This window comes from Bos taurus, chromosome 14 (genome assembly GCF_002263795.3).
Source record: "Bos taurus isolate L1 Dominette 01449 registration number 42190680 breed Hereford chromosome 14, ARS-UCD2.0, whole genome shotgun sequence".
NCBI lineage: Eukaryota > Metazoa > Chordata > Mammalia > Artiodactyla > Bovidae > Bos > Bos taurus.
This window is the reverse complement of record NC_037341.1, coordinates 55,970,291-55,997,781: the sequence shown is the minus strand read 5'-3', so window position 1 is coordinate 55,997,781 and position 27,491 is coordinate 55,970,291. Positions and strand designations below refer to the sequence as shown.

Below are 27,491 nucleotides of genomic sequence, written 5' to 3'. Positions count from 1 at the left end.
TTCAACATTTGTGAACAACCTGGTGTTACACTTAAGAATTTTTTTTTCTGCATTATCAATTAAGTTTTTATTTCTCTTTTTGATTTCTTCTTGTTTTAATTGTGGTTGATTTGCAATGTTCTTTTTGTTTCAGGTATCAGAATAGTAAGTTGAGTTTTTTTGTAGATTATTCCTTTATAGGTTATTACATGATATTGAGTATAACAGAATTTTAATTCTTAGAAAATGGGGAGTGAAGTCAAATTTGATTGGCAAAGTACCACCAGATTTTTTGTTTTAAAGATAACTGCCAGTAATGTGGGAGATGGTTTGAAAGGGGTTAAAAGAGATGAATTATGTAATTTGGAGACGGTTCTGTCTTAGGCTAGAGATTATGGGGATCTAAGGTGGCTTACTGGTAAATTACAAACTAGAACTCCCTCTACCCCAGATGTTGAGATCCAGAAAGACCACTGCCTCTAAGGCTTATGCCATGCCCCTTATTTTGGAATTAGATATAATTGCCTCTGTGCCAAGCTTGAAGATGCTTTTAGAAGGCCATATTTCCCAGGGTCATGGCATAAGCCTTGGAAGCAAAAGAACCTGGAATTCTCCTTTCCCTCTGTTAGCCAGTGGTCTTTCTGGGTCTCAGCATCTGGGGAAGGGGTTGCTCTGCATTGTACTTACTGGTAGACCTTAGTCCTTTAATCCTTTTCTAGGTTCTCATCCTGTGTGGCCTATTTTTTTTTTTTTTTTGAAGATGTAACATGTCTTTCAGGAAAAAATTGATAGCTAACTATAGTAGATAATTGGAGAAGGCAATGGCACCCCAGTCCAGTACTCTTGCCTGGAAAATCCCATGGGCGGAGGAGCCTGGTAGGCTTCAGTACATGGGGTCGCGAAGAGTCGGACACGACTGAGCGACTTCACTTTCACTTTTCACTTTCATACATTGGAGAAGGAAATGGCAACCCACTCCAGTGTTCTTTCCTGGAGAATCCCAGGGATGGGGGAGCCTGGTGGGCTGCCGTCCATGGGGTCACACAGAGTCGGACACAACTGAAGAGACTTAGCAGCAGCAGCATAGTAGATAATGGTACAGAGGTATGTAACAAATTTATGATCATAAGAACTTTTTGGCGTTTCATATTTTATAATAGAAATCCTGGCTCCATTATTAAAATATCTTGTAAAATGTGGAGCACTTTTCATTTTTGACTTAAAGATCGATCTAAAGAAGAAATTCAGAAGAATTCAAAACATTGGCATATTTCATAAGATGTGAGAAAGAAATATAAATGGAAATTGATAAGCACTTAAGACTCAGTGTTTAGTCTAATGCTATTATTTAAACTATTTTGGCATATAATTTATGTAGAGTAGACTGCACATATTTAAAGTGTATAATTTAATAAATTTTGACAATTATATACACCTGTGAAACCATTACCACAATTAAGATAGTGAACAGAATCATCGTCTAAAGTTTTCTTTGCCCCTTCTGATTTTTATATTCATATATATATGAATATATGTAAATATTGTTTCTTGTAGTACATAATTAAATTACAAACAATTTTATCCTTTTGGGTCTTTGTGAGACAGGCCCAGAACATTGTTTATCCTGGGACTAATTATTCCCCAATAGGTCTATCTTAGTACTCTATCCACTGTCCTAGGAATCATGGCGGAGAAGGCAATGGCACCCCACTCCAGTACTCTTGCCTGGAAAATCCCATGGATGGAGGAGCCTGGTAGGCTGCAGTCCATGGGGTCGCTAAGAGTCGGACACGACTGAGCGACTTCACTTTCACTTTTTCACTTTCATGCATTGGAGAAGGAAATGGCAACCCACTCCAGTGTTCTTGCCTGGAGAATCCCAGGGGCAGGAGAGCCTGATGGGCTGACGTCTGTGGGGTCACACAGAGTCGGACACGACTGAAGTGACAGCAGCAGCAGCAGCAGGAATCATGGCATTTTCCAGTCTGGCTGGTAGAAAGACACTGTTCCCAGCCTTGTGTGAGCTCTGGGGCACTTTTCCCACTAAATGTTTCTCTTAGATATTTTCTTGGCATTTGAAGTTTCCTCGTACACATGCACTGATCAGTACTGATCAGTACTAATCACTACTCCAGGGGATCAGTATTCTCGTAAACATGCGCCCATCAGTACATAAGTACTGAGTACTTAAGGGGAACCCTTGAGATTCAAAGGAAATCTCTTTAGAGTCTTATATATTTTTCTTTCTTTTCTTGTACTCTGCCCCATGAACTCGAGCGTGTTGATCTTCTTGGACTCTTGAGTGCTTTCTGAACTCATGGATTCGTCTGGGCTCAACCTGGTTTTCTTTTCTTGCACAGCACCCTTGAAACTCTCAAAGCAGTTGAACCAGGGCAATAAAAATAAGGCTCACCTTGTTCGTTTCTGCCTGTCAGGAATCTCTCTCTCTTTTTTTTTTTGCCTTTTGTCCTCTGCCTTAAAAATAGTTGTTACATATATATTTATATATAGTTACAGTTGGCATTTTCAGGCAAGAGGATAAAACTGCTCCCTGTTACTCCATCTTGGCTGGAAGTGAAATCCCTGCTTAGTAGTCTTTTTAAATGATCTTGATAAGTGAAGTTTTTTGTTTTCCAAAATGTTATATTATTTTTCTGTAGAAGGACTATTGTGTGTGAATTAATGATATATTGTTGCCTGTATGATGCTGATTGCCATGTAGGTTTTTCTTTAAACTGTCATGTGTAGTTTCATTTAAGAAGACTGATTTTACATAGTTGAATAGTTACTACTTAAAAGTTTGCTTTTAACCTTAGAATACTAGGAGATAGAATACTGTATTTTAGGTTTAGAGTGGTTTAGCAATATATTGCTTATATAGTAGAGATTTGGGAGCATGTTTCCCAAATTGATTAATAAAACCTTATATTTTAAATCTTTGCTTGTACTTCACTGAGGTGTTTATAAGGTGGAAAACTCTTTAGTTTTTAAAATAGACTATTAAAAAGTTAATACCAATTTTTTTTGTCTTACATTATTTTAAAATTGTATTATTCCACCTACTACCAATATCTGTTCAAAATAATAGTAACAAATTAATTTGTAATATCTCAGTTTTTTTCAGGAACTCTAATCAATGAATCTAGAATGGTAATGAGAAATTTGAGATCCCTACTTCTCATCTTTCCTCTCTTGATGCATTTAGGTTGTTTAAACCTCTGTTTTCCGTTTATGAAAGGGTTTTTTATTTTGTTTTAAAGGCATTTAAAAATATTAATTATCTATGAAACACTAGTAATGCTTTGTAAACAGTATTCGACAAAATGCTGCTGTCCTAAAACTTTGGTGTGTGTTCAACAGGAGAGACATGATTCTGTTGTCAAATCACTGAGAAAAAGTTAGTATTAGATGTATTTTTTAAAAAATGAAACTCATTTGTGAATAATGGTATCCATTACAGAGTTCATACCACATCTCTTACTATGACTATAGAAGTACTGGTTCCTATTCATGTTTGTAGTTTGACTTTTTGTCTCTTATTTACGGAATTTGAATGCAGTATTTTCAACAGGTTTCACTGCGTCTGTTCAAAATCATTTTAATTGGCAAAGATCCAAGGACTGGGGCAAGTTACTTTTAGAGCTTCACTTTTACTTTCCTTCTGTATTCTTTATGAATTGAGTGTATTTATTATGGTCCTTTCATTGTTGTAAATAGTAAAATTATTTAAAAAAATATTGCTTACTGTGCGGCAGGCATTGTGGTAGGCCTTCAATATGAGCTGTGTAATCAAGGATATATATTTTTAACAGATGTGTTTTTTTAATTACCAAAATATTATTATCACTATTATTATAAATATGGCTCTTGGTTTTATTTATTGGAAGTCTCTTATTAATTTTATCTGATGTTTTTTTACTTTCAGTTTTTCAGAAAGTCCACCTTTCCACCCCAGGACAGATAGCTCTTTTGATCTAAGGAGGCTTCATTCATTTTACTTTCCTTGTCTGTATCTTGTGGAGTGTGTGTTATTTAAAAGAATGACAGTCATGTTCATAATTAATAAGCCTAATTTAGCCCTAATTATAGTGTGTTTTATTCTTTAGCCTTCTGCATTAAACAGAGATAAAGGGGATGTAAATTTAATAATTCACACAGTACCCTCCAGTCTCTGATTGTTCACTGTGGCCCCAAACATAAAGTCTTGATTATACACAATGCTGCCTTTGCTCCTGAGTTCTTCCTAATATTCAATGTCCTCCCTCCATATAGTTTTCTCTTCTGCTTTCTTTATGTCTACTTGCATTTTGTATTTCAGTTCAGGTATCACATCTGGAACCCTCTTTGGTGTCTTTCCACCTCTTCCCCTCAGGCTATATTAGGATCTCTTCTATGTTGTCACAACATCCTAGGTACCTCTATCATTGTCTTTTTATTTGATGTATCTTTCTGTTATCAGACTTAACTCCCAAAAGGAATTATCTGTTCCTTTTTTTATTCTTATTTTCACTGTCTAGCACAGTACCTGGCAAACAACAGATGTTCATTATGTGTTTGATTAATGTGTAAATAAATGGCATTTATTTTTCTATTTATATTTGAAAAGCTTTAAGGTGCAAGTTTTAAATGTTTGGTGTATTATAAAAAATATTTCTTTCAGAACCCATTTTATTTTTTGAAAGACTTTTAGCTAGATTTTTCTCTTAAAATTGTGAAAAAAGTTATTAGAGGCCATATTTGTATAATGACATTCAAGTGGCCACAGTAAGATTATTTTCTAATCTCCACTATCCCTCTATCTCTTAAGATACAGATCTTATGAATGAGACAGAGTAAAGGACTTTAGGCTGGATAAAGATTAAGATTCCCTGCTGGCTTGTAATTATCAGAATCTGGAAGGTTATTTATTTGAATGAAATGATGCATATATTGTATACATCAAAAGTAAAGCACATGTGATTGTTAGAGGAATGTTTGAACTCACCAGTGGGATGTCATGGGGTATGTTTATAAACTCCCACTAAGCAGTAGTTCTACAATGGAATTTCATTGGCATTGAGATAATAATTTGCACAGTCAAATTACCTTCTTTACAAAAACCCAGGGAATCATGAAGGCCTAATCCTTTATTAATGTCAACCCACAGGCTGCAAGAAAGCGTAAGATTGCCATTCGAAAAGCCCAGGGGAAAAATGTGGAGGCCATTCGGGAACTGAATGAGTATCTGGAACAGTGAGTGTCTTACAAGAGGATTGTGTTTTGTTATTCTGATAAATCTTTTTTAATTAAAATGGAATTTGCATTTGATTTCCTTTTTGCTTCCATGCTGTTCATTTACCGAATATCTACACATTTATTTTTTTTTCCCTTTACTCTCACCAGATTTGTTGGAGACCAAGAAGCCTGGCATGAACTTGCAGAACTTTATATCAATGAACATGAGTAAGTCATTAAACACATAAAATTTTGCTAGGAAATGCAATTTTCATCACTGTGTAAGTTCAGGAGTTATAGTAGTTTCCGAAGGATCGGTGAGAAGATGTGAATTGTGTCAAATTAACAAAATAAATAAAAAAACAAATTGACAGTTTGTTGGTTATAATATGTGAATTGTTTTAAGTAGGTCAGTTGTGTTTTGCTAAATTATTTTTATTTGGGAAGTAAGTTTTCTTTTAAATCCAGATGGCATTCTTTGAAATTAGAAAGGCATGTATTTGCTGAGCTAAGGTTATTTATAGTGAATGAAAATTGTGAATTTTTAGAATTTAAATTGTTCTTATATACAAAGAGTATTATACTCCCTGCTGTTTAAAAATTCTGTCAATTGTATGCATTTATTAGCCTTAGCATGAAGAGAATCAACTCTTCCAAAGTAGAAGCGTTCTGTTGCCTGGGTAAAAAACCAAGAATAATCAAGAATGTTGAATGTTGTAGGAACTTGCTTATTGGATATTTAATGTTTTTGTTAGCTTTTTTTTTATTGCTGCAGTGACAGGAGGAAATCCCAGTGTGAGAGGATTAGCCCAGTCTTAGTGCAAGTTTTCTAATATCACAGCATTAATGCTAACCTCTATCTGGAGGCAGGTTTTTTTTTTTCCCCCCTTAGTTCTGAGTCTGAAGTATATCAGATTGTTTCTTTCATCCCTTTTGAGAGAATAGAATCAGATTCTCATGCGCATATTCTTATTGTGCATGAATACTTAGAATACTTAACCTCATTCTCATAGTACAAAATAGCTGACACAGGAAATAAAATCAAATGAAGACACTTGTCTGTTGCCTTTGTTCAGGGCTATATGTGTATATAAAAGGAAGAGTTAAGGTAGTTATACGTATAATTCTAATAAAAGTGGGAGCCAAAATAAAAGTAATAGCTGTCATTTAATGAATGTGTACTGTATTCTGGGAACCATTTTTCATTTCTGTTATACATGCTAGCTATCAGATGTTCTTTGTTTTTTAATAGGAAGTTATTTCCTGAATCATGTTAAGTATACATATGGGGATGTTTATATGATCATTCATGTAAATGTACTTAGATTTCTCTTATATATATAAGAGTGGTAGTGTATTTGGTTAAATGGTCATGTTTCTACTTTTCATTGTTTTAACGTCAACATTTATATTGTTGATAAGTTCAGTTGGTAAGTCACGTCTGACTCTTTTGAGACCCCATGGACTGCATCATGCCAGGCTCCTCTGTCCTCCACTATTTCCCAGAGTTTGCTCAAATTCATGTCCATTGAGTCAGTGGTGATATATAACCATTTAAATAACATGAACTGAATTTTTGGAGTGCAGTAAAAAAAAAAATTAACAGTGGTTTTAATCTGTTCCTAAAGCAGATGGTAGTTATTTATATTTTTGTGCCTTTTGAAGATTTTGTGATTAAAACCATTTACAGAAATTTCAAAGCATCAAGGAAATTTTTTCTTTAAAGAAGTACCTAATACAGAAAATTTGGAAAACCCAATAAAGAATAAAGACAAAGACAAAAATCATGTGTAATTGCATCATCCTAAATTAACTACAGTTTATATTTGATATTTTCCCTTCAATATCCCTTGAAATAGAAACAATTATCTTTTGTAGCTTACAATTTTCACTTAGTTATATATTATCAAAAATTCCTTATCAGAGAAAATATTCTACAATGTGATTTTAATATTATTCCATCTTATTAATTAACCCTGGTATTCCTAATTTCCTAGTAAAATATAGTAATGCTGTACTATCTTCATTTTATTCTATTTGTTTTTAAGAAGTAAAATGTTATTTATAGATTACATGATTGGCAATTTAGAAAATTCTACAGAGTCTACAAAAAAGTCACTAGAACTAATGAGTATAGTAAACCTGCAGATAAGATATCACTTATATAAAAATCATATTTGTAAATACTGGCAACAAACAGTTGTAGTTTTAAATTAAAAGAAAGCATTCATAATAGCATAAAACACTTTGAAACATATATATTTTTTTAATGTAAATTGTGTGCTGAAAACTACAAAACATTAATTAAAAAAATTAAAGAGCACATAAATAATACCAAATTCATAAATTGGAAACTCAGCATTGTTTTGTTTTTAATTGAAGTGTAGTTGATTTACAGTGTTAGTTTCAGCTATATAGCATAGTGATTCAGTTATACATACATGTAATGGTTGTCTTTATTTTTAGTTGTTTCCTTGGGCTAAATTCCTCAAAGTAGAATTACTTGATTAAATGATATATGCGTTTTTTAGTGATTTTGATAAATTGTTCCTAGGTGTTCACTAGAAAGGTAGTATTAATTTACTCTCACAGCAGAGTTATTAGAGTGTCCCCATAACAACAGTGGGTACTGTTGTTCTTTTTAATCTTTGCAGATTTTAATAGCTGAAAATTGGTTACACTTTTTTTAGGAGCTCTTTATATAAATGATATGAGCTAATACTAATTTTTTTAACTTATAGAAACTTTATATTTTTAGATGGCTAGATACATCAATTTATATTGCTTTCAGGTTTTCTATCCTCTAAGAACCATATAAATATATTCTCTTTTTTTTTCTACTTCTTTATCAGTTTTACTTTTTTGGATGTATTTGAAATATTTTGATAGTTCTTAAATAGGTTATACTGTATTTTTAACCTATCACTAAATTTATTATTTGCTTCATCTTATAATAGCCACATTCAGTTTTGCTTTGTTTTGGGTCTCTAAAGAGTTTATTGAGATATTGTTGGATAGAATCTTGGAAGAATCACCAGAAGTCAAGAGATACAAAGACAGAACAACATCTGAAAAGTAATTTCTTTTTATGGGAAATGATAATTATGTTCTGCATATCCTTTTGTCTTGTGTTACAAAGCTCCTTTTGATCTTGAAGCTAGTTACTTACAAAATGATTGTTTATTTTTTCCAGTTGAACATTTAGAAGGAAAATTTTAGATTTAGGGTGAGTGAAAATAAATATGTTAATATGTTTTGAAGCTATTTGAAAATTAGAATGTTCACTTAATTCATTTAATTTGTTTCAGCAAGTCATTGTGGTAGGTAGGATGTTTTTGGTAGAAGTGGTAAGTTATTGTCAGATATCAGTTTACCACAGTTTTGTGCACACAGTGGCAAAAATGTAGCAAATTAGGAATTGCTTGATACATTTAACATTTTGACATTCTTTTCTGCATATTAATAGTTATAGTAAATCACAGGCAGATTGCTAATCTAGATCTAGACTTTTTTACTCAAAAAAGATTTCCACAGTAGGATGTTAATCTCAGTCTGTTCAGTGTTTTTATAGAGAAAAGGGGATATAAATTTCTGCCACGTACATTTTTAATATCTTTAAGTTGCTTTTATTTAAATTTGCTTCTGATTTATAAATTCTAGATACAGTTATTCCACTGGTATATATCACACTGGTTGATCATATTGAGACACTTTTCTAAATATAAAAAATTAGTTATAATTTTTGCCTTAATCCCAACAGTACATTATAAACATAATTGTGTATTTTGAACAAAGATACTGAATTTTTTTTTAATGTGATTTGTTGTTAAAACTGGCTATCAGCAAGGAGCAGTTTTTAAAAGTTAATTATGAATGTCATTATTGTAGCTCCAGCTTTACTGTAAGATTCTATAACAAAGGGAATTATCAAGATCTTGTAAGGAAAAAATCATAATACTGATAAAGCAGTCTAGGAGCAAATACTGTAGCCTATACATATGCTTTTGTGTGGAATAGAACTTCACAAACACTTTAGTTACTGACTCTAATGTAGTAATAACAGTGGTTATTCTATTTTAAATGGATTCTCATTATTTTACTTCTCTAAATCTTAATTTCATTGAATTGTTGTATATAATAAATTAATATAAGTATTTGGGATGGTCAATACCATCTGGATGATACATACCATCCTTGGGAGAATTTTGAAAATAGTCATCACTTAAATCACTTTCTTATGGCTTAGTACTCTTGGGCACTGCTGCCTGAGAAAAACTGGATTAGGACATTTCTTGCTCCTTCCAGCTCTAAGTTTATTTCATTCTATACTTTATCTGCAAAATTTATTTGATTTTACATTTTGTAAAACTGGGGGAAGGTATCCCCTCCTTGTATGTGATGTTAATACTAAATAATTTTTAACAAAAATATATTGGCATTACTTTTTAATTAAAAACTCCTGTATACCCATTTTATGTTACTTAATGCTATGTAAGAATCAAGAGTCACAATTTTGCTCAACCATTTAAGTCTCTGAGAACATTTGTTCTTAGCGTTAATATGAATTTTTGGTGTACCCTAGTTAAAGGAACACATTTAGAAGGGAATTATCTTTTTGATGAACTTGAGTGTTTAAGGTAGACTTCCTCTTCTATACAGTGATGAATAAATATCAGATTGATAGTCACAATACTTTTGTTCTAGATGCTTATTCAGTTGTTTGTTCAGTGATTGTATAGCTATCATACATTAAGAACTAATACTAGATTTGGGGCATAAAAATGAAAAGGGTTAAATAGCAATGTGATCTTTCATGAGAATTATCTTTGAATAAGATCTTTAATAAATCTAAAATGCTATTATTTGGGGAGATCATTTGGGGAGGGTGTTTTTGGTTCCTTTATCCCTTTGGGTTTGATTGCTATATCCCTTTTTATGTTACCATTGACATATTCTTAACTACCATTACCACCACAATTTTTCATTGTAGTGTGTAGTGCATATAGGCAGTATGCTTAGTAGTTGAGAGTATAGGTTTTCTGCTTATTTCCTAAGGTATTGGTGGAATTAAATGAGTTAATATTTGTAACAGCCAGAGAAGTACATGATACATAATAAACACATAAAAACAGTTAGCTATTATTAGTTTTGCACATGTGAAAAAACAGCCTACATATTTTGAAAAGTGAGTATATCAGACATTAGTGTAAAATAGGTACCTTTTTATATTGACAAATGTCAAAATTAATTTTAGTATCCTTTTATCTGTTACAATGTCATCACTTCCTCACTGGGACTAAATCTTATAATACCTGTGTTCTTTAGCATTTCCTTTAAATAATAAGGATATTTACATGACCTAAACATATAAAATACATTAAAGGGTAAATTATAGTCATGTAGGATAAAGCAACCCACTCCAGTGTTCTTGCCTGCAGAATCCCAGGGACAGGGGAGCCTGGAGGGCTGCCATCTATGGGGTTGCACAGAGTCAGACACGACTGAAGCGACTTAGCAGCAGCAGCAGCACCAGGATAAAGCTATTTTTCCAGAGCTCTTTGTGGCAATTTTTTCTTTAGGTGTTTTAGTAAAGATTTTGTTTCTCTGCCACATGATTAAGTAGTAGTAGAGTGCATATCAAAACCACTGACTTGAATAGGTTGGTAATGTCTGTGAAAGATTTTTAATGAATAGAGAATATCTAATAAAATGTTTATTTCCTCACCATACTTTAGCTATTTGAATATTAAATTATCAGTGGATGTCTGAAACTTATTTTATGTATAAACTGATCCAGGATCTTGAAGACTATGTTGTTAATAATGTTTGAATGTCATTGTAGTGACCCAGTTTTTAAAATGTAATGTCTTTTGATCATAGACTGCTTCAGGATTTAAGCTTCTGTTTATCCATTTCATTAAAAAAAAAAGTGATATTAAAAAAATTTAAAAAGTGATATTATTTGTATTTACAAGTTCAAGATAAGTACTTTATTAATAAAACTTAATTTGGATAATATCACTAAAATTGTTTTAAAATCATTTTAAGGTGAAACTGACATACTATTTATGACTTTTAAAATTGGTGTTTTTCAGCTATGCTAAAGCAGCCTTTTGTTTAGAGGAGCTTATGATGACTAATCCTTACAACCACTTATACTGTCAGCAGTATGCCGAAGTAAGTGTTTCCAAAACCTAGTTGTATGTGATTTTATTTTTGTTGGTGTTGTATATTATTATGGAACTAAGAATATGTCCTTAATGTCAAGCAAGTATATAAATATTTAAGACATATTATGAAAATTGATTTGTGAAAGTAAAAGTTTTAAATTGTTAATATTGTAATGGAAATACTGATTTTTTCAATTAAATGCCCTTATTTAAAATAGTGAAATTCTTTTTTAATTGTGTAGTATATTCTTTTCAAATTACAAATTATGTCACAGTTATCACCATTTAATGGCTTTTAAGGCATTTACAATGATTATGACTTTTACATCCATATTTTAGGAAATTTATATTACAGTCATTATTTTGGGAACTTAACTGTTAAGAATAGCAATACAGTTGACTCCTATAAGGTTAAAAGGACTTCATTGTTAAGGAATGTCAGTGGAACTAGGAAAGGACAAGTTAGTATGAATGCTAGGTTAATAATGCTAGTATAGTAATAGAAAATATAAAGTTGTAAAGCATTTGCAAGGCTGGCTTTTTTATATTGGCAACAGTTTTTAATTTTATAAACTACTCAGTGATCTTGATGTTCGTAGAATGGTTTTGGGAGGTAGGTTTTACTTAAAATTTAGATTAGCTCTACAACTTTAAGATGAATTCTTTTAACAGCTTGCATTTGTTTACAGAAATATCTGTTTCAGTTACTAATGTCTATGGTATGATGAAGCATGCTACATTTCAAAGTAGTAAAATAAACAGATTTCAGCACTCTGTAATTTTTAACAGGTTAAATATACCCAAGGTGGACTTGAAAATCTCGAACTTTCAAGAAAGTATTTTGCACAGGCATTGAAACTGAACAACAGAAATATGAGAGCTTTGTTTGGACTTTACATGGTGAGTTGAGGTACATGTTTAATGTTATTTTATGAAATGTCATTTTAAGTCCATTACCTGTCCAAGTTTATCACTTCTCCTTTTTTTTTGGTATTTAATTGATATGTTTTTCCTCTTGTTAATTATGAGCAACAGGTTATAAGGCAGTTATATTTTTGAATGTTAATAGAGCCTAGCTATTTGACATTTCATTGTAAATTGTCTTTTATCAGAATTTAAATCTGCCTTTGTAAAATTAAATAGTAGCAGATACAAAGCTGTGTTATGTATTTCTTGTTTTGTTATTCTTGGGTTTATGCCCAACATTGTATTAATTTTCTTAAATTATAATTGTTTGATATATTTTTAAATAAAAGATATATTAGAAGTAAAATTTCTAGTGCCAAATTAAAACTTTTTTTTATGGTATAGACAAACAGTTTGGAAATTATTTATGGCAGGCATGTAATTAAACATTTCTTATGTTTATGTATGCCAAATGATGAGCTTAGAAAAAGTCAATTAACAATAGCTATGGGAAATAGAGGAAGAATTTACTGAACTTCAAAATTAAATAAAATGAGCTCCTTTCTACAGTCAGAAAGACTATAAAAATAAACTTCATTAATAGGCCAGTTCTTTGAAATTTTAATTTATTTTAGTCTTTTCATGGACTTTTGGATGAATGTTTTGTTGAAGCCTAGTGAAAAAGAATTGATTGTAGAAATGGAGGCAGGAAGAAACATAAATGAAATAATTTTCAGCAAAGAAATGGCAAAATAGAATTATAAAACAGTTAAAAGGACTTTCAAAAAAACTACTTCTGGATGCTACCAGTGCCAGTTATAGTAGCTTGCAGATACAATATGGTAGCAATGTCTATTTTTACCAAATACATTAAATGCTAATTTAAAAAAATAGGTAATGAATTATTAAATAGTAAAAGTACATAGTACTTTATGTGTCAGGCTCTGTTATGAGCTCTGTTTTTTATTGTAAATTATTAAATTCTCACATCAACTATTTGAGAAGGTACATTATTATTAATATTACCATTTCATGGAAAGTGAAATTAAGACACAGAGCATTCTGATTAATTTGCCCAAGGTTGAACACAAGCTACTAAAAGATTGAGCTGGGATTCCAGTTCAGGCAGTTGACTCCAGAGACATTTTCTTAACTACTGCATTTGCTTACATTCATACCGAAAAGGTAACATTAAAGACATAAAAGTTTAAAAATCAGATTTTGGCATATAAATTCCTTAGTGACAGAGAAGAAGACAGGAGGAAAAAGCTTATAGCATAGGCTAGGTCTAAAAGAAACCACAATGAACAGATCCTCTTAAGACATAAGATATATTTAAGCATAAGATAAAAGTTAAATCTTTCTCTTACCAGAAATACATACAATTAAAAATTAGAATATGATTATGAGGTTTTACAGATTCTTTCATGGATCCCAAAGTACCAGTCCTTTGTTTAAATACAGTTTTTAAAAAGGAAAGGGTGAGTTTAATTGGTTATGGAACACAGTTTGGAAACTGTTGGTATAGTGAAAACAGAAATAGGTTGGAAGTGATGATCTCTTTGTTTCTAAGACTTTTATTAACTTACTTTAAGTCAGTTTACTCCTTTTGGACTTCATTGTTTTTCACATGTTAATGTAGGAAGTTGGATTAAATTGTTTTTGAGGTTCCTTATGTTAATAGTAATTCTATAATTCTGAAATAGAAAAACTGAAGTAATTCAGTAATAAGAAATTATAACAGTAAAATCCTGTAGTATTTAAGTGATAATGAAATTTTACCTTCCAGAGTGGTGGTAGATAACTAATAAAATAATTTTAGATGTTATTTAAGCTATCAGTTCATTGGATTATTCTGTTTGAAAATATGTTTTCATTTGTAAACACTAATTTATTCAACTTTGCATTAAAAACTACACAATTTAAAAAACTCTTAATTATTAGCCCATTGCAACCTTTTGATTGTCTTGGCTACATAAAAGGAATAAAATTGTTTTTAATGTTTTTTTGTTTGCTTTTAGTCTGCAAGTCATATTGCTTCTAATCCAAAAGCAAGTGCAAAAACAAAAAAAGACAACATGAAATATGCTAGTTGGGCAGCCAGTCAAATAAACAAAGCTTATCAGGTTAGTACTAATAATTTTATATTATCCCATAGGTCAGTTAATGTATTTCTTAGTTGTTTATTTTTCCATAAGCTATAAAGCCAGGTATCTATCATTGAACTTTTATACTTTTGGGTCTTTAGCAAATGTGTTTTAACTATGTAAATTAACTGGTAGGATCACATATTTTTTTCCTCAAAAGGAGTTTGTTACTGTTATGATCCCATAAAGAGCCTTATCATCTCAGCAATTCTGCATTTGGCAGATAAAAAGTAATTCAAAAAATCCAGAAAGGATAAATAAATTGCATGATGCATTTCAGAGGCAGATTGGGTATGTGAATTTATAATCAGAGATAACTCAAATAATAAAAACGGAGGAAGGAAAGCCTAAAAGTAAACTAACAAGACTACATAACAAAATTTATGTACTCTGCTTCCAGTCAGATCTTACCTGAAATGTCTCCACACGTTTCTTAGTTTTCTGAAGCTCATCCCTAGGAGATTCTTCAGGAAGGATTCATGGAAAAACACTTGTACTTATATCTTGCATATTCATATTTTATCCATCTATAGTCTATATTTGAAGGCCAGTTTGACTTCTTTACATCCTTTGGCTATTAAATACATTTACCTAAGTATTAAACATGTTGTTCTGTTTTTATTTATTTATTTAGGGTAAAATATTGCTGTCAAAGCAAGTTTGATGCCATCCTGATGACTTGAACCTATCGTCTGATTTTTGAAGGGAATTTTTTATCTTTAAAATCCAGTAATTTTACTGTAATAACGTTTGGTTGGTTATTCTTGAGTCAGTTTCCCCAAATATACTGTAAACCTTTTTAATATTTGGATTCATTCCTCTTAATTTGAGAAAAGTTGCTTTTCTAGAATAATTATTTTGAATTATTTTGCTTGATTGCTTAAGTTTTCTTTTTCAGGTTTCCAATTATAAGTTTACTGGATCTCCTTTCCCACTTCCTATATTATTCCTCTTTTTTTTTTTTTTTTTAATATTTCTGTCATTTCCCGTGTTTTATTCTCTTCTTTTTCTTCATAGTAATTTTTTATAGAGTTCATATTCTTTTTGTTTTCTACATTTAAATAAGATAGTTTTTCTGGGCTATTAAGAGATTGTTTATATGGTGTAAGGGGAGTTGGAGATAGGACAGGATAATTTTCCCAGCTTGGTCTTTATATACTTTCTCTTTGAAACAGAGAACTCACATATGACCTTTGTATACATCCAGTCTTTCTTAGAACTAGGTCTGGTTCATAATGATATTTCTGGCTTCAGCCTTTCTCTACCCCTGTTGGTCTTCAGGTCTTGAATTTTGAGGTGTTGTTCTCAGTTTTGAATGTTACATTTTGTTGTTGTTTCTCCTGGGATTTGCTCCCCCTGAGTGTTACTACCTCCCAGCTTCCCCTTCTCCCCTTATCTGGATCATCTCTCCCTCTTAACTTCAGTGTTTCTGACCTGTTCAATTTGGTTTCAGTTTCAGAAGTTTTCCTTCAGTATGAAGTTTTTTACCTTCCGGAAGAAGGTGTTTGCTGGATATTTCAGGGACTTTGAGGTCTTAGGCCATTATTGATAGATTTGTTTAGTGTCATATTTGCATGCAGTTTTTTTATACTTTGATTTGGAGGCTTTGAGACTGTCCTGATTTTACAAACCATTTGCTGATTCATCAGTTCATATTCTGGAGAAGGCAATGGCAACCCACTCCAGTACTCTTGCCTGGAAAAATCCCATGAACCAAGGAGCCTGGTGGACTGCAGTCCATGGGGTCACTAAGAGTCGGACACGACTGAGCAACTTCACTTTCACGCATTGGAGAAGGAAATGGCAGCCCACTCCAGTGTTCTTGCCTGGAGAATCCCAGGGATGGGGGAGCCTGGGGGGCTACCGTCTATGGGGTTGCACAGAATTGGACATAACTGAAGTGACTTAGCAGCAGCAGCAGTTCATATTCTTTTCATTTCTGTGGCTTATAGAATACTAAGGTGTCCTCTTTTGCATCCTCTTGTGCCTCCCACATAGCTGTTGAGCTTTTGTAGGTCCCACTACTATCAGTAATATTAATATATTAATAACAACCTTTTAGGGTTTTGAAGAATTGCTATATATATATACACACATATATATGTGTATATATATATGTTTTTTTTTTTAAAGATGTCTTTTTTGGAATTGTTTCTTGTTATTTTGGTTTAGTTTTGGTGTTCTTTGTTTTTGTACTCTTGATTGGGGAGACTTAAAACAATTTCAGTTCAGTCGCTCAGTCATGTCCGACTCTTCGCGACCCCGTGAATCACAGCACGCCAGGCCTCCATGTCCATCACCAACTCCCGGAGTTCACTCAGACTCACGTCCATTGAGTCAGTGATGCCATCCAGCCATCTCATCCTCTGCCGTCCCCTTCTCCTCCTGCCCCCAATCCCTCCCAGCATCAGAGTCTTTTCCAATGAGTCAACTCTTCGCATGAGGTGGCCAAAGTACTGGAGTTTCAGCTTCAGCATCATTCCTTCCAAAGAAATCCCAGGGCTGATCTCCTTCAGAATGGACTGGTTGGATCTCCTTGCAGTCCAAGGGACTCTCAAGAGTCTTCTCCAACACCACAGTTCAAAAGCATCGATTCTTCGGTGCTCAGCCTTCTTCACAGTCTAACTCTCACATCCATACATAACCACAGGAAAAACAAATTTAAATTTAAAACAATGTATTGCCCTGCAATAACACTATTTAGTCACCTTTGTATAGTTTTATTATATATAATAAAACTGTTGGCATATTGCAAGTCAGAATATTTATAAGTATTAGCTAGGCTGTGCTTCTTCAAATGGAGGTTGAGATAGCTCAGATCTGTAATGGGGTTCCACACAGAGTAGGCTTAGGCAGGGGAGTATGAGGCAGGGAGGGAGGGGTAGTTTGTGATTTAAAAATAAGACTTGGATAAAATGAAAATAATAGTATGCGAACTACATCATTGTTTTTAAGATATTTTTGGGAAACAACTAGCTGCTCAGTGCTTTTTTTTTTTACATGGTATGACTATATTTCTAAAATAAATTTTTATTAAATTATAACATACGTAGGAAAAAAAACCCAAGTCACAAAGGTACATTCCGATGAATTACACAAGTCAATGTATCCAGACAATAAATAGAAACATTATATCACCCCAAACCTTTATGATAGCTTTTTTCAAATTCTACTTCTGTCCCTCTCAAAAGTATGAATTTTTAATCCCATAGTCTTGGCTTTTTTTGAACTTTGTGGAATCAGACACTGTGTACGTATTTTGTCTGGCCTATTTCACTATTTATGAGATTTATTTTAAGTGTGTAGTTCATTCATTTTCATTGTAGTTTATTGTATGACCATACTGTATTTAGTCAGCTGTTGATAGACATTTGGATTATTTCTTGTTTGGGGCTATTATGAATGACACTGCACTGATACTGCTGTGCAAATCTCTTGGAGTATATGTACAAGTATTTCTGATGGGTGTATACCTTTGAGTGAAATACTGGGTCATAGGATGTACATATATCTAAATGAAGTAGATAAAGCTTGTTTTCCAGGTTACTTGTTTATAGTCCCATCAGCAGTGTTTGAGAGTTCTCATAGTTGCACATTCTCACCAACACTTCCTTCTGTTAGGTTTTGTAATTAGTCATTATGATGTATGTGTAGTGGTATCTTGATCTTATTTCATATCTCCCTGATGACCAGTGAGGTTGAATACTTTTTCATATTTTTATGGTTGTTTGGATATCTTCTTTTATGAAGTCTATGTTTTCCATTGGGTTATGATTTTTTATCTTGTTTTTTTTTAGCGTTTTGATTTATGGGCCTTTTGTTCCTTATATGTGTCAAACAGTTCAGTTCAGTCACGCGGTTGTGTCCGACTCTTTGCAACCCTATGAATCGCAGTTTGCCAGACCTCCCTGTCCATCACCAACTCCCGGAGTTCACCCAAACTCATGTGCGTTGAATCGGTGATGCCATCCAGCCATCTCATCCTCTGTCGTCCCCTTCTCCTCCTGCCCCCAATCCCTCCCAGCATCAGAATCTTTTCCAATGAATCAGCTCTTCGCATGAGGTGGCCAAAGTACTGGAGTTTCAGCTTTAGCATCATTCCTTCCAAAGAACACCCAGGACTGATCTCCTTTAGGACTGGTTGGATCTCCTTGCAGTCCAAGAGACTCTCAAGAGTCTTCTCCAACACCACAGTTCAAAAGCATCAATTCTTGGGTGCTCTGCTTTCTTCACAGTCCAACTCTCACATCCATACATGACCACTGGAAAATGTAGCATATCTTTTTAACTGTTTTGTTGCAGTCAGTCTCAAATGATTTTGATGAAAAAAGTTCTGAAGATTATCTTCTACATAATCATTTCCTTTATGGTTTGTGCTTTTTGTATTCTGTTTAAGAAATTATTTGCTAATGATCATAAAGATAATCCTGTGTGTTTTTGGAGTTTTTTTTCTCCTACTTTTCACATTAAGATCCACAGTCATTTTGGAATTGATTTTTACATATGATGTAAAAATTGGGGTCAGTTTCCTCCTATGCAGCTTTCCAGTATTTTTATCTCTGTTTTCTGTCATTGAGTCCCATTCTGTTGAAGCTAGTACCTTATAATAGTTGAGAGAGAACACAGATGCTAGATCTGTATCTTCTGGCTTCAGAGTTTTTCTCTGACATTTATTAGTTATGTGGCCTTGGACAAATTACATGCCATCTCAGGGCCTAGCTTTTCATCTGCAAGATGGGCATGATAAAAGTTTTCGAAGTATTAAAGGATTTGAAACATATGTTTCACCATATCACAGTTACACACACTGTATTGTGCTTACTAATTGCATGCTCTAAGTTCACTTTATCTCAGTTACATTAACAGTAACAACCATAACAGTAAACAGAAAGTTTATTGTAAGATAGGTACTTTTCCTATTTTACAAATGAGGAAATTAAGGCAAACTGAGACAATCTGACTCCAAATTTGATGTTCATAATGGCCACGATGTACTACTGCCTTTATAGAGAAGTATCAGGTGTAAATGTTTCTGAAGCTGCAGTTATTGTTTCCATTCCCTTTTGGTTTATTTTCTCATGTGAGCAAGATGACATCCTGCCTTCACTTGGTTTTCTGTTTCAAGCCCAGAGCTCTCCATAGTAACCGAATTTACAGTTTCATTTTGTTTGGGTTTTATTTTTCCGCCGTCTTTCTCCGTGTCTTTGACTTTTGCACTAAACTCCATGATATCCAGTGGTGTTTTACACATCTTTCCTTTCCAAATTGCTTTTTCTTGTCTAAGGAAAGGATAGTATAAAGACTGTTTATCAGTTTCTGTCATCTCGGATACCACTCCAGGAAGATAACATCTCTCGGTTGATAATCTCAGATTTCTGTGTAGCAGCCTAAAATACCCCTCAACAATGGCAAGCCACTCCAGTACTCTTGCCTAGAAAATCCCATGGATGGAGGAGCCTGGTGGGCTACAGTCCATGGGGTCGCCACTAGTCGGTCGCGACTGAGCGACTTCACTTTCACTTTTCACTTTCACGCAATGGAGAAGGAAATGGCAACCCACTCCAGTGTTCTTGCCTGGAGAATCCCAGGGACGGCAGAGCCTGGTGGGCTGCTGTCTGTGGTGTCGCACAGAGTCGGACACGACTGAAGCAACTTAAGCAGCAGCAGCAGGAACCACCTACTGTATAAAATTTATTTTGCCCCTAGATACTAGTAGTGAGTTTTGAGTAAAATATTTCAGTGCTTTTTAAGCTTTCATCTCTGTGCTTTTTCTACAGTAGGTTTTGGTTTTCTTTCTGTGAATCAGATTTCATAACTATTTGTATCCATTGCCCTTTGCTATCATATTGTTTTAAAATAATGACTTATTTGCTTATATCTGTAGGTGTCATGTAGGCTTGGGCTCAGTTGAGTAATTCTGCTAGTCTCCAGTGGGCTTTATTTTTTTCCTGCCCCATGCCAGTGGTTGGTTGATGGCCTCAGTTAAATATCTGGTGGCTGGTCTCTGTCAGCTGGGAATGCTGGGCCTTGTATTAAATATTTCTCACTTTGCAAGCTAACTTGGACTTACTCACATGAATAAGTTTCAGGGTTCCTGGAGCAGTGAACAGGTGAACTCCAGTGCACAAGGGCATTTTGAAATCTGCCTGTGTCACATATTGCTAATATTCCTTTGAGCAAAAGAAGTCACATGGTCAACCCAGATTCAGGGGATATAATATTTCACCTCTCAATGAGAAGAAAAATATGTGGTCATTTGGAAATTTATTACACTTTTGTATGACTCATAGTTCCATCTTTCTGTTTTATTTTGCCTTTTTCTTTTTAGCTACTTTATTGAGGTATAATTTATAGACAATAAGACATTTTAAGTGTACAGATGAGTTTTGACAAATTATACTTCTCTCTCACCACTGCCCCATTCAAGGTGTACAGTTTCCATCACCCAAGAAAGTACCCCTCTGCCACCTTGCAGTCAGCCCCATTCCACACTGCAGAATAGCACTGATTTGACAGAACTTTATATATAAATGAGATCATTGGTTATGTATTTCATGCCTGGCTTTTTTCACTCACCATGTTTTGGAGATTCATCTGTCCACTACTCCATTTTATTTATCTTACTACTTTGTTCACCCATATTATTTTCCACAAATTATGTGAATTTGTGAATGTTAGCCCAGCTTATCCTAGTTATCACAATGGAGAAATCATTTACCTTTGAATTTGATAAGTTTTTATTATTTGAGTGACCTTTCTGGTGAGTTTTCTTTAAGACCCATCAGGAAACAATGAAAAAAAGAGTTTATTTAAAAATCTCTGAAAAAAATGCAAAATTTGTGATTAATGTGGAAAACTACAATATGACTTTCAGAGATTGATGTTTTAGTAATATAAATCTCTGGGATCTAATTGAGAACTTTATGATGTGTCTAGGCATATAAACAAGTATAAAGTATATAATAAGTATTCCTTATTGTAATGTTTTTCTAGGCATTTAAAAATTAGAGAAAATGAGATCTTAAGAACTCCTTTCTGTCTTTGTTTTTACTTAATGAAACAGAATATGGCTGCTACTTGTTCTTTAATTAGGTAATTGGTTTAGCATGTTCAGTAGGGGCAGGCAAGTTTGATTAATGCTCATGAAAAACTTTAATGTTAACCTACTCAAAATAATTTTCCAGATAAATGCTTCTTTGGTACTCTGTTAAATTTGTCTGTGCGTATGTAGTTTATGATTACTGAGGTGATCCTGTTACTATCCTTTTGGGAAATAGAAAATTAAATCATGATTTGAGGGAAAAATAGGATTCCAGCTTAATCAGTTAAATTGCCATATAATTCTAGAATAGACAAAATAATTGCATGTCAGGTAAAATTTGAAGTGATAGATTTATATTTCCAACTTTCTTTTTATTTGTTCTGACACAGATAAGTCAGTTTGGCTTATTCTGAATTGCAGTAGTCAGTAGCATTGATAGACAATCTTTGTAGGTGGTTTTCTAAAATAAGCTAATTTTAAAAATCACAAATTTGTGTTTATTATTATTTTTATTACATTTAAGTACAAACCAAAAAAAATGCTATATGTTAAAGTACTTGGTATGACTTCAGCACTACATAATTTTTTCATTTTTATTTTCTTTAAAAAATTAGTGTCCTATTTTGTACCTCCCCCAGAATGCTTTTTCTTAGAATTAGACCTTTATATATCTGATTAGGACCATTCTTGTTTACTTTGGGTAGGCAGTGGTAAAAGAAAAGGCTTTCTGTTCTTGGTAAGTCCTCGTGAAAGTGACTCTATCAACTGGGTAATAGAAATAATAAGCACACTCCACATCCTTTACTCACCAGGGGAAATTATGAAAGGGCAAAGTTTTAAATGTGGTATTGCCATAGTTTCTAATTATGACCTGTATATTCAGCATTTGAATTCCTTAAATTAGTAATGTCTTATAAAAGGCAAAGTGATCTTGACTCTTATGAGAAGTTTTTTTCTTTCCCTGGCATTTCCTCTAGAAATCTCTTTTATTAATAGTTACTCTGTCAAATCAGTATTCAACCACAGACACTAGTGGTTTAGGAACTAGGAGAATGATCATGTTAAACTGCAGTCGAGGAGGTCAGAGGCAGGTTAGCAATTCCTGAAGCCTATTTCCTCTATGATGTTACCTGTGCTTGATCACTTAATCTTTCTCAACAGGTCACATGAAGTTTGCCAAATTAAGTTAATTACAAAAGAGAAGGAACACATCATAAATCAAGCACTAAGTACTTAAGACAGCATTGATATCTGAAGGAAAGATCAGTCACTTGAAAGTATACTGAGTGCTTGGATGTTAACTTGAAAATATTATACGTTGCTAGTAGAAAATGTTGATCAGTACTTTAACCAGAGGAAAAATAGGTAATATAGATATAATAAATCTTCCCCTACCTTTCCAAGGAAACATGCTTATCTAGTAAATGTATAGTGTTAAGTCAAATGATAAATGATGGGAATTGTCAGTGTAGTTAGAAAACACATTTTGAAATCAGCATGGGGTATTCAACTGTATTTTCCCCACTGATTACGTATTTATTGAATTTTAGTAAGTCATGAATTTTTTTGAATATTCAAAGATAGTATTTAATACCCTATGTTTTGTTCTCATTGTAAAATCCATTCCCAGTTTGGTATTATGAAATAAATTAGACTTAATAAGCTAGAAATGCATTCTTTAAAACATGTTTATATTACTTCAACATATAGCATAGAGTTTTATTTGATAGCTTTTCACTATAGAAATGTGACGTTATCTAGTCAACTAATAAAACTGGAAAATTTTTTAAAAATTGAAACCAACTGTAAAAAATTTTAGAGAAATCTTACAACTTTAAAATGTTAAATAACAGTACTTTACATTTATATTTTATCTTTATTTGAAATTAAAAATTTGATTAGAGGTCACACAAGTAGAAATGGTCCACACTCCTGCACAAATACAATTTTGTTTCTAAATTATGCTTTTTCTTTCATAAAGGTTTTTTGGTCTGAAAAGGTAGGATAGTTTGAAAATCAAATATATGTTTTTATAGATTATCATACTACTTAAACATTTAAACTGGTCAATTTTACAGGGAAATTTTTGTAGTTCAGTTGAAGATGACTCCTTAATGAAAATGTTCTTAAAACCCCAGGTTTATTTTTTACTGAAGAAAAAGAACATACTTGATTTTGTGCTAGTGATAAAAATAATGTTAACTCTCATTAACAATTTGAAAGTAAGATTGTGATTTTGTACCTGCCACTGTAATTAAGCCTAATTGCATTTTTTTAAAATTAGTTTGCAGGTCGAAGTAAGAAGGAAACCAAATACTCTCTCAAGGCAGTTGAAGACATGTTGGAAACACTGCAGATCACCCAGTCTTAAGGTTTCAAAAAGTCTTTCACATTACATTTCACAACTGCAAAATTGAGCTCACTAGTTTGTGACTTATTTGCTAGATGCCCAGTGCTATTTGTATATTGACTTTCTGTTAAGAAGGCAGTTGTAAAGATCGCGTTTATATAAACCTAGAAATGGCATTTAGTACTAAGCAGGTAGAAGGGGACAGCCCATGGAAAAGGGATTTAATAAGATTCATACAGATCAGACATCATTCTTTTCATATCACACATATATAACTGCTCTTAAACCACAATCTGATATATAAATAACCTTGTTAAATAAACTGATGATTTATTAAACTTGCATATGAAAATTCTAGATTCTTTTTGTTGTATTCAAATAGTGAATTTATTGTTTTAAAGCTTAATTTCTAGTTAACTCCTTTTTTTGTGTGTGGTAGGAAATACATAGCATATGTAGTTGACAGAAGCAAAATTCTGGTAAATTATTTCATTCTCTTACAGTGTCAGGTTGAATTTTGCTCTACATTCCGGTGTGCTATTATTTTATATGCTATAATGTTATTCTGATAGATCTTGGTTAAAATATATCATTCTCCAAAGTTCAGCATTATCATTTTATGAAATTTTATTTTGCTATGGGACATAATTGAGATTTTTTTACCTATAAAATGGTTTAAGGTTCATGTATGCTATGATAGTCAAATTTAACCCTTATGAAAGTTATATTTATCCAACTTTCAACACTAAAGTATTTAGAGGGCTATTTAGAAAGCATAGATAATAGGGATGAAAGGAGTTTCAGTGACTTAATTATTTTCCTTTAGGGAAAAATAAGAAAATCTAAACTATTTGTAGAAGCAAATATTTTATAATTCTTATGTCTCATTACCTCCTTAGTTATAATTACAATTTCTTTCTTTTTTCTTTTTTGAACAATCATTACACTACTGTTAGTAGTATTTGGTGTGTTTTGCAATAAAATAGAACTTGAAAGTTAAAACACTTTATTCAGACTTTTAAGTTCAAACACTTAATATAAATCAGTTTTTAAAATAGGCAAAATATTACATATATAAGTACACTTAATTTTTAATCACTTGCCAATGTAATACAGAAACTCTGGTATGCTTGCTATTGTGCTCAGTAGGGCAAATAGAGATCATAGAAGAATTGATAAAGTAGAAGTCTGAAGGAAGAGAACTATTGTCAGTATCAGCATTTTAATTTTTTGAGCTGTTAGCAAATTGTTCTCCACATCTAGTCTAATTCTTTCATTTTGTATTTTTTTCATTTTGTTCTGCCATAGATAATGGGCAGATGTGAAATAACTCTTCCCTTATGAAGATACTTTCTATTAACTAATATTTGTTATCACAGGATAAACTGATTTTGCCCATGAATTTATTCACCATTTTCAACATAATCAGCCATTTCAGATAAAGAAAATAGTGCCCACATATTATTCCACTACCTTTTTCCTTTTAATGTCCTTCTGTGAGTCACTAGAGTACTGTATACTTCAGCAGTATTTGTGTAATAAATAATTTAGTGCCCCTTATAACTGTCAGCCTTTAGTTTCACTTTTTTCCTAATTTTAACACCTTCTTTCCAGAAATTTTTAATTTGTTAAGTATATTGTTAATACGTAATAATTTATAGACTTCAAATCTTACAAGCATGAAATCGCAAGTATGAGAATTAATTAAATATGAAATATTAAAGCTAAAAATGGTTCCACAGAAAGATTATGGGGACCCTGGGTCCCTGATGGCATTGATGAACACCTGAACCAACAAGAGTAATTGCCAGCTTCTGCGCTAAGTACATGAGAAAAATAAACTTGATTATTAAGCCATTGTTTGTATTTTTTGTTACTTCAGTCATATATATTTCTGACTAATGATCCACCATTAAGCTCTTTTTAAAATGCAGAACTGTTATTTTAGACATGTGAGGGATGCTATTTCAGAATTCAATGATTTAAAGTTAGGTAGATAATTACATATAACAAAAGAAGTACTATCTTGTTCCAACTCAACACCCAGTATTTAAGCCAACAGAGGTGAGAAAAAGGCATATTTAGAACATCTTTAATCATGAGAATAACGTTGACTTGGGAACAGAAGAAGATATAGAAAAAATTGAAATGGAGAATTAATGTTTCAATATGCCAGAAGCATACAATTTTTTAATCACATATTTCAAAGATTTTTTTTCATTTAATTATAGAATCTCTTGATTCTCAAAGCAACGTCACTTACATTCAAAGAACTGTAGTAGAATTTAGAAGGGACATTAGAGAGATTTAGTTGTATTTGATTTTAGGATGAAGAAGTAAGGTTCTGAGAAATTAAGCTCTTCTGTGAAAGAACAGGAAATAGGATTAGGATGTCAGGGGTTCCCAAATCAATCCTCTTTCTAGTATATTCCAAGGCATATGTCTAGCCTGTGATAGGTTGTTCTTTGATAAAGATGAGAGCCAGATGTATCCAAGGGGCATTGCTTGGTGGCTGAGAAAGGACTAGAATTCAGATTTTCTGACTTGTGAAATAATTTTTTAATGGAATAATTAAGCCAGACTTTCATTTTTGATAAAATTGAATGTAAAGGAAATTACCCAATAAAGATAATTCATTTATAGTCAATGTGAGAAGTATTTTAAACTGTTTTAGAATTATTTCAAACCTCCTCACTTTGAACTTCTAATTTCTCCTATCTCCCTTCTCATTCTTGGCAAGTAACCTCTTGTTATAGGCTGAATTGTGTCTCTCCCCACCCTACCCCAATTTAATATTTGAAGTTCTAATCCCTGGTGCCTCTGAATGTGACTTTATTTGGAAATTGAGTCTTTAAAGTGGTCATGAAGTAAAATTGAGTCATATTGCTGAGCCCTAATCCAATATGATTGATATCTTTATAAGGAGAGATTAGGACACAAACATACAGAGGAGGCACCATGGAAAGACGAAGAGAAGATGTCCATCTACAAGCCAAAGAGTGTTTCCTCAGAAGAAACCAGCTCTGCTGATACCCTGATCTTGGATTTCTGGCCTTTAGAACTGTGATGAAATAAATTTCTGTTTTTTTAAGACACTCAGTCCTCTGTGTACTTTATTAAGGTATCCCTAGTTAGCTATCATAGCTCTCTTACTATTTCACAGAGAAAAAGAGAGATCATAAACTGTATCAGATATTCTTGTGTGCAACTTCACCTCTTTTCCTCCTAGAGTAGAAGAAAGTAGCCCTACTCATTTTTGAGCTGTTTCCCACCACTGTCTTCCTCATTTTTTATATTTCAGCCATACTTTAATTTCATGAATTTGCCACCCTTTCTTTTGCTGCAAGAGCATCCTGACTTCTCCAAAACTTCATTTCTTTTCTTCACATTTGTCCTTTAACTATTTTCTTTTCTTCACTATACCTTTTTTCTTTTTATTTCAGCTAGTTTCTTTCCTATTAACACTAAAATATGTTTAATTTTCTACCACTTTTTAAAACATCTTCCTTCATTTCCACAATTCACTTGCAGCTACTACTCCTTTCTCTCTCTCTTTTTTTTTTTTTCTGCCAGATTTCCTCACTTGTTGAACTCATGTCTATTTTCCCATTCTTAAGTTGCTCCAGTCTGGCACCCCCAACTCCCCCCCTTCACCCCACATCGTTCCTTTGAAATAGTTTAGT

The 27,491-nt window shown here is 32.9% G+C and overlaps 1 protein-coding gene across 2 annotated transcripts in view; it reads left to right on the top strand.

Moving 5' to 3' along the window:
* The window catches only part of EMC2 (ER membrane protein complex subunit 2), a 52,898-nt gene extending 25,995 nt beyond the window's left edge, over window positions 1-26,903 (top strand). The window contains exons 6-12 of one of the 2 annotated variants that reach the window (XM_005215583.5): window positions 5,126-5,211; window positions 5,362-5,421; window positions 11,289-11,370; window positions 12,153-12,263; window positions 14,291-14,395; window positions 23,743-23,830; window positions 26,732-26,903. In XM_005215583.5, the coding sequence (XP_005215640.3) occupies window positions 5,126-5,211; window positions 5,362-5,421; window positions 11,289-11,370; window positions 12,153-12,263; window positions 14,291-14,395; window positions 23,743-23,829 (531 nt within the window). In that variant the 3' untranslated portion in view covers window position 23,830; window positions 26,732-26,903. Of the gene's footprint in view, window positions 1-5,125; window positions 5,212-5,361; window positions 5,422-11,288; window positions 11,371-12,152; window positions 12,264-14,290; window positions 14,396-23,742; window positions 24,165-26,731 lie in introns of those variants that run through there. The other variant, NM_001080327.1, reaches the window with a different exon arrangement.
* Window positions 26,904-27,491: the final 588 nt, after the last annotated feature.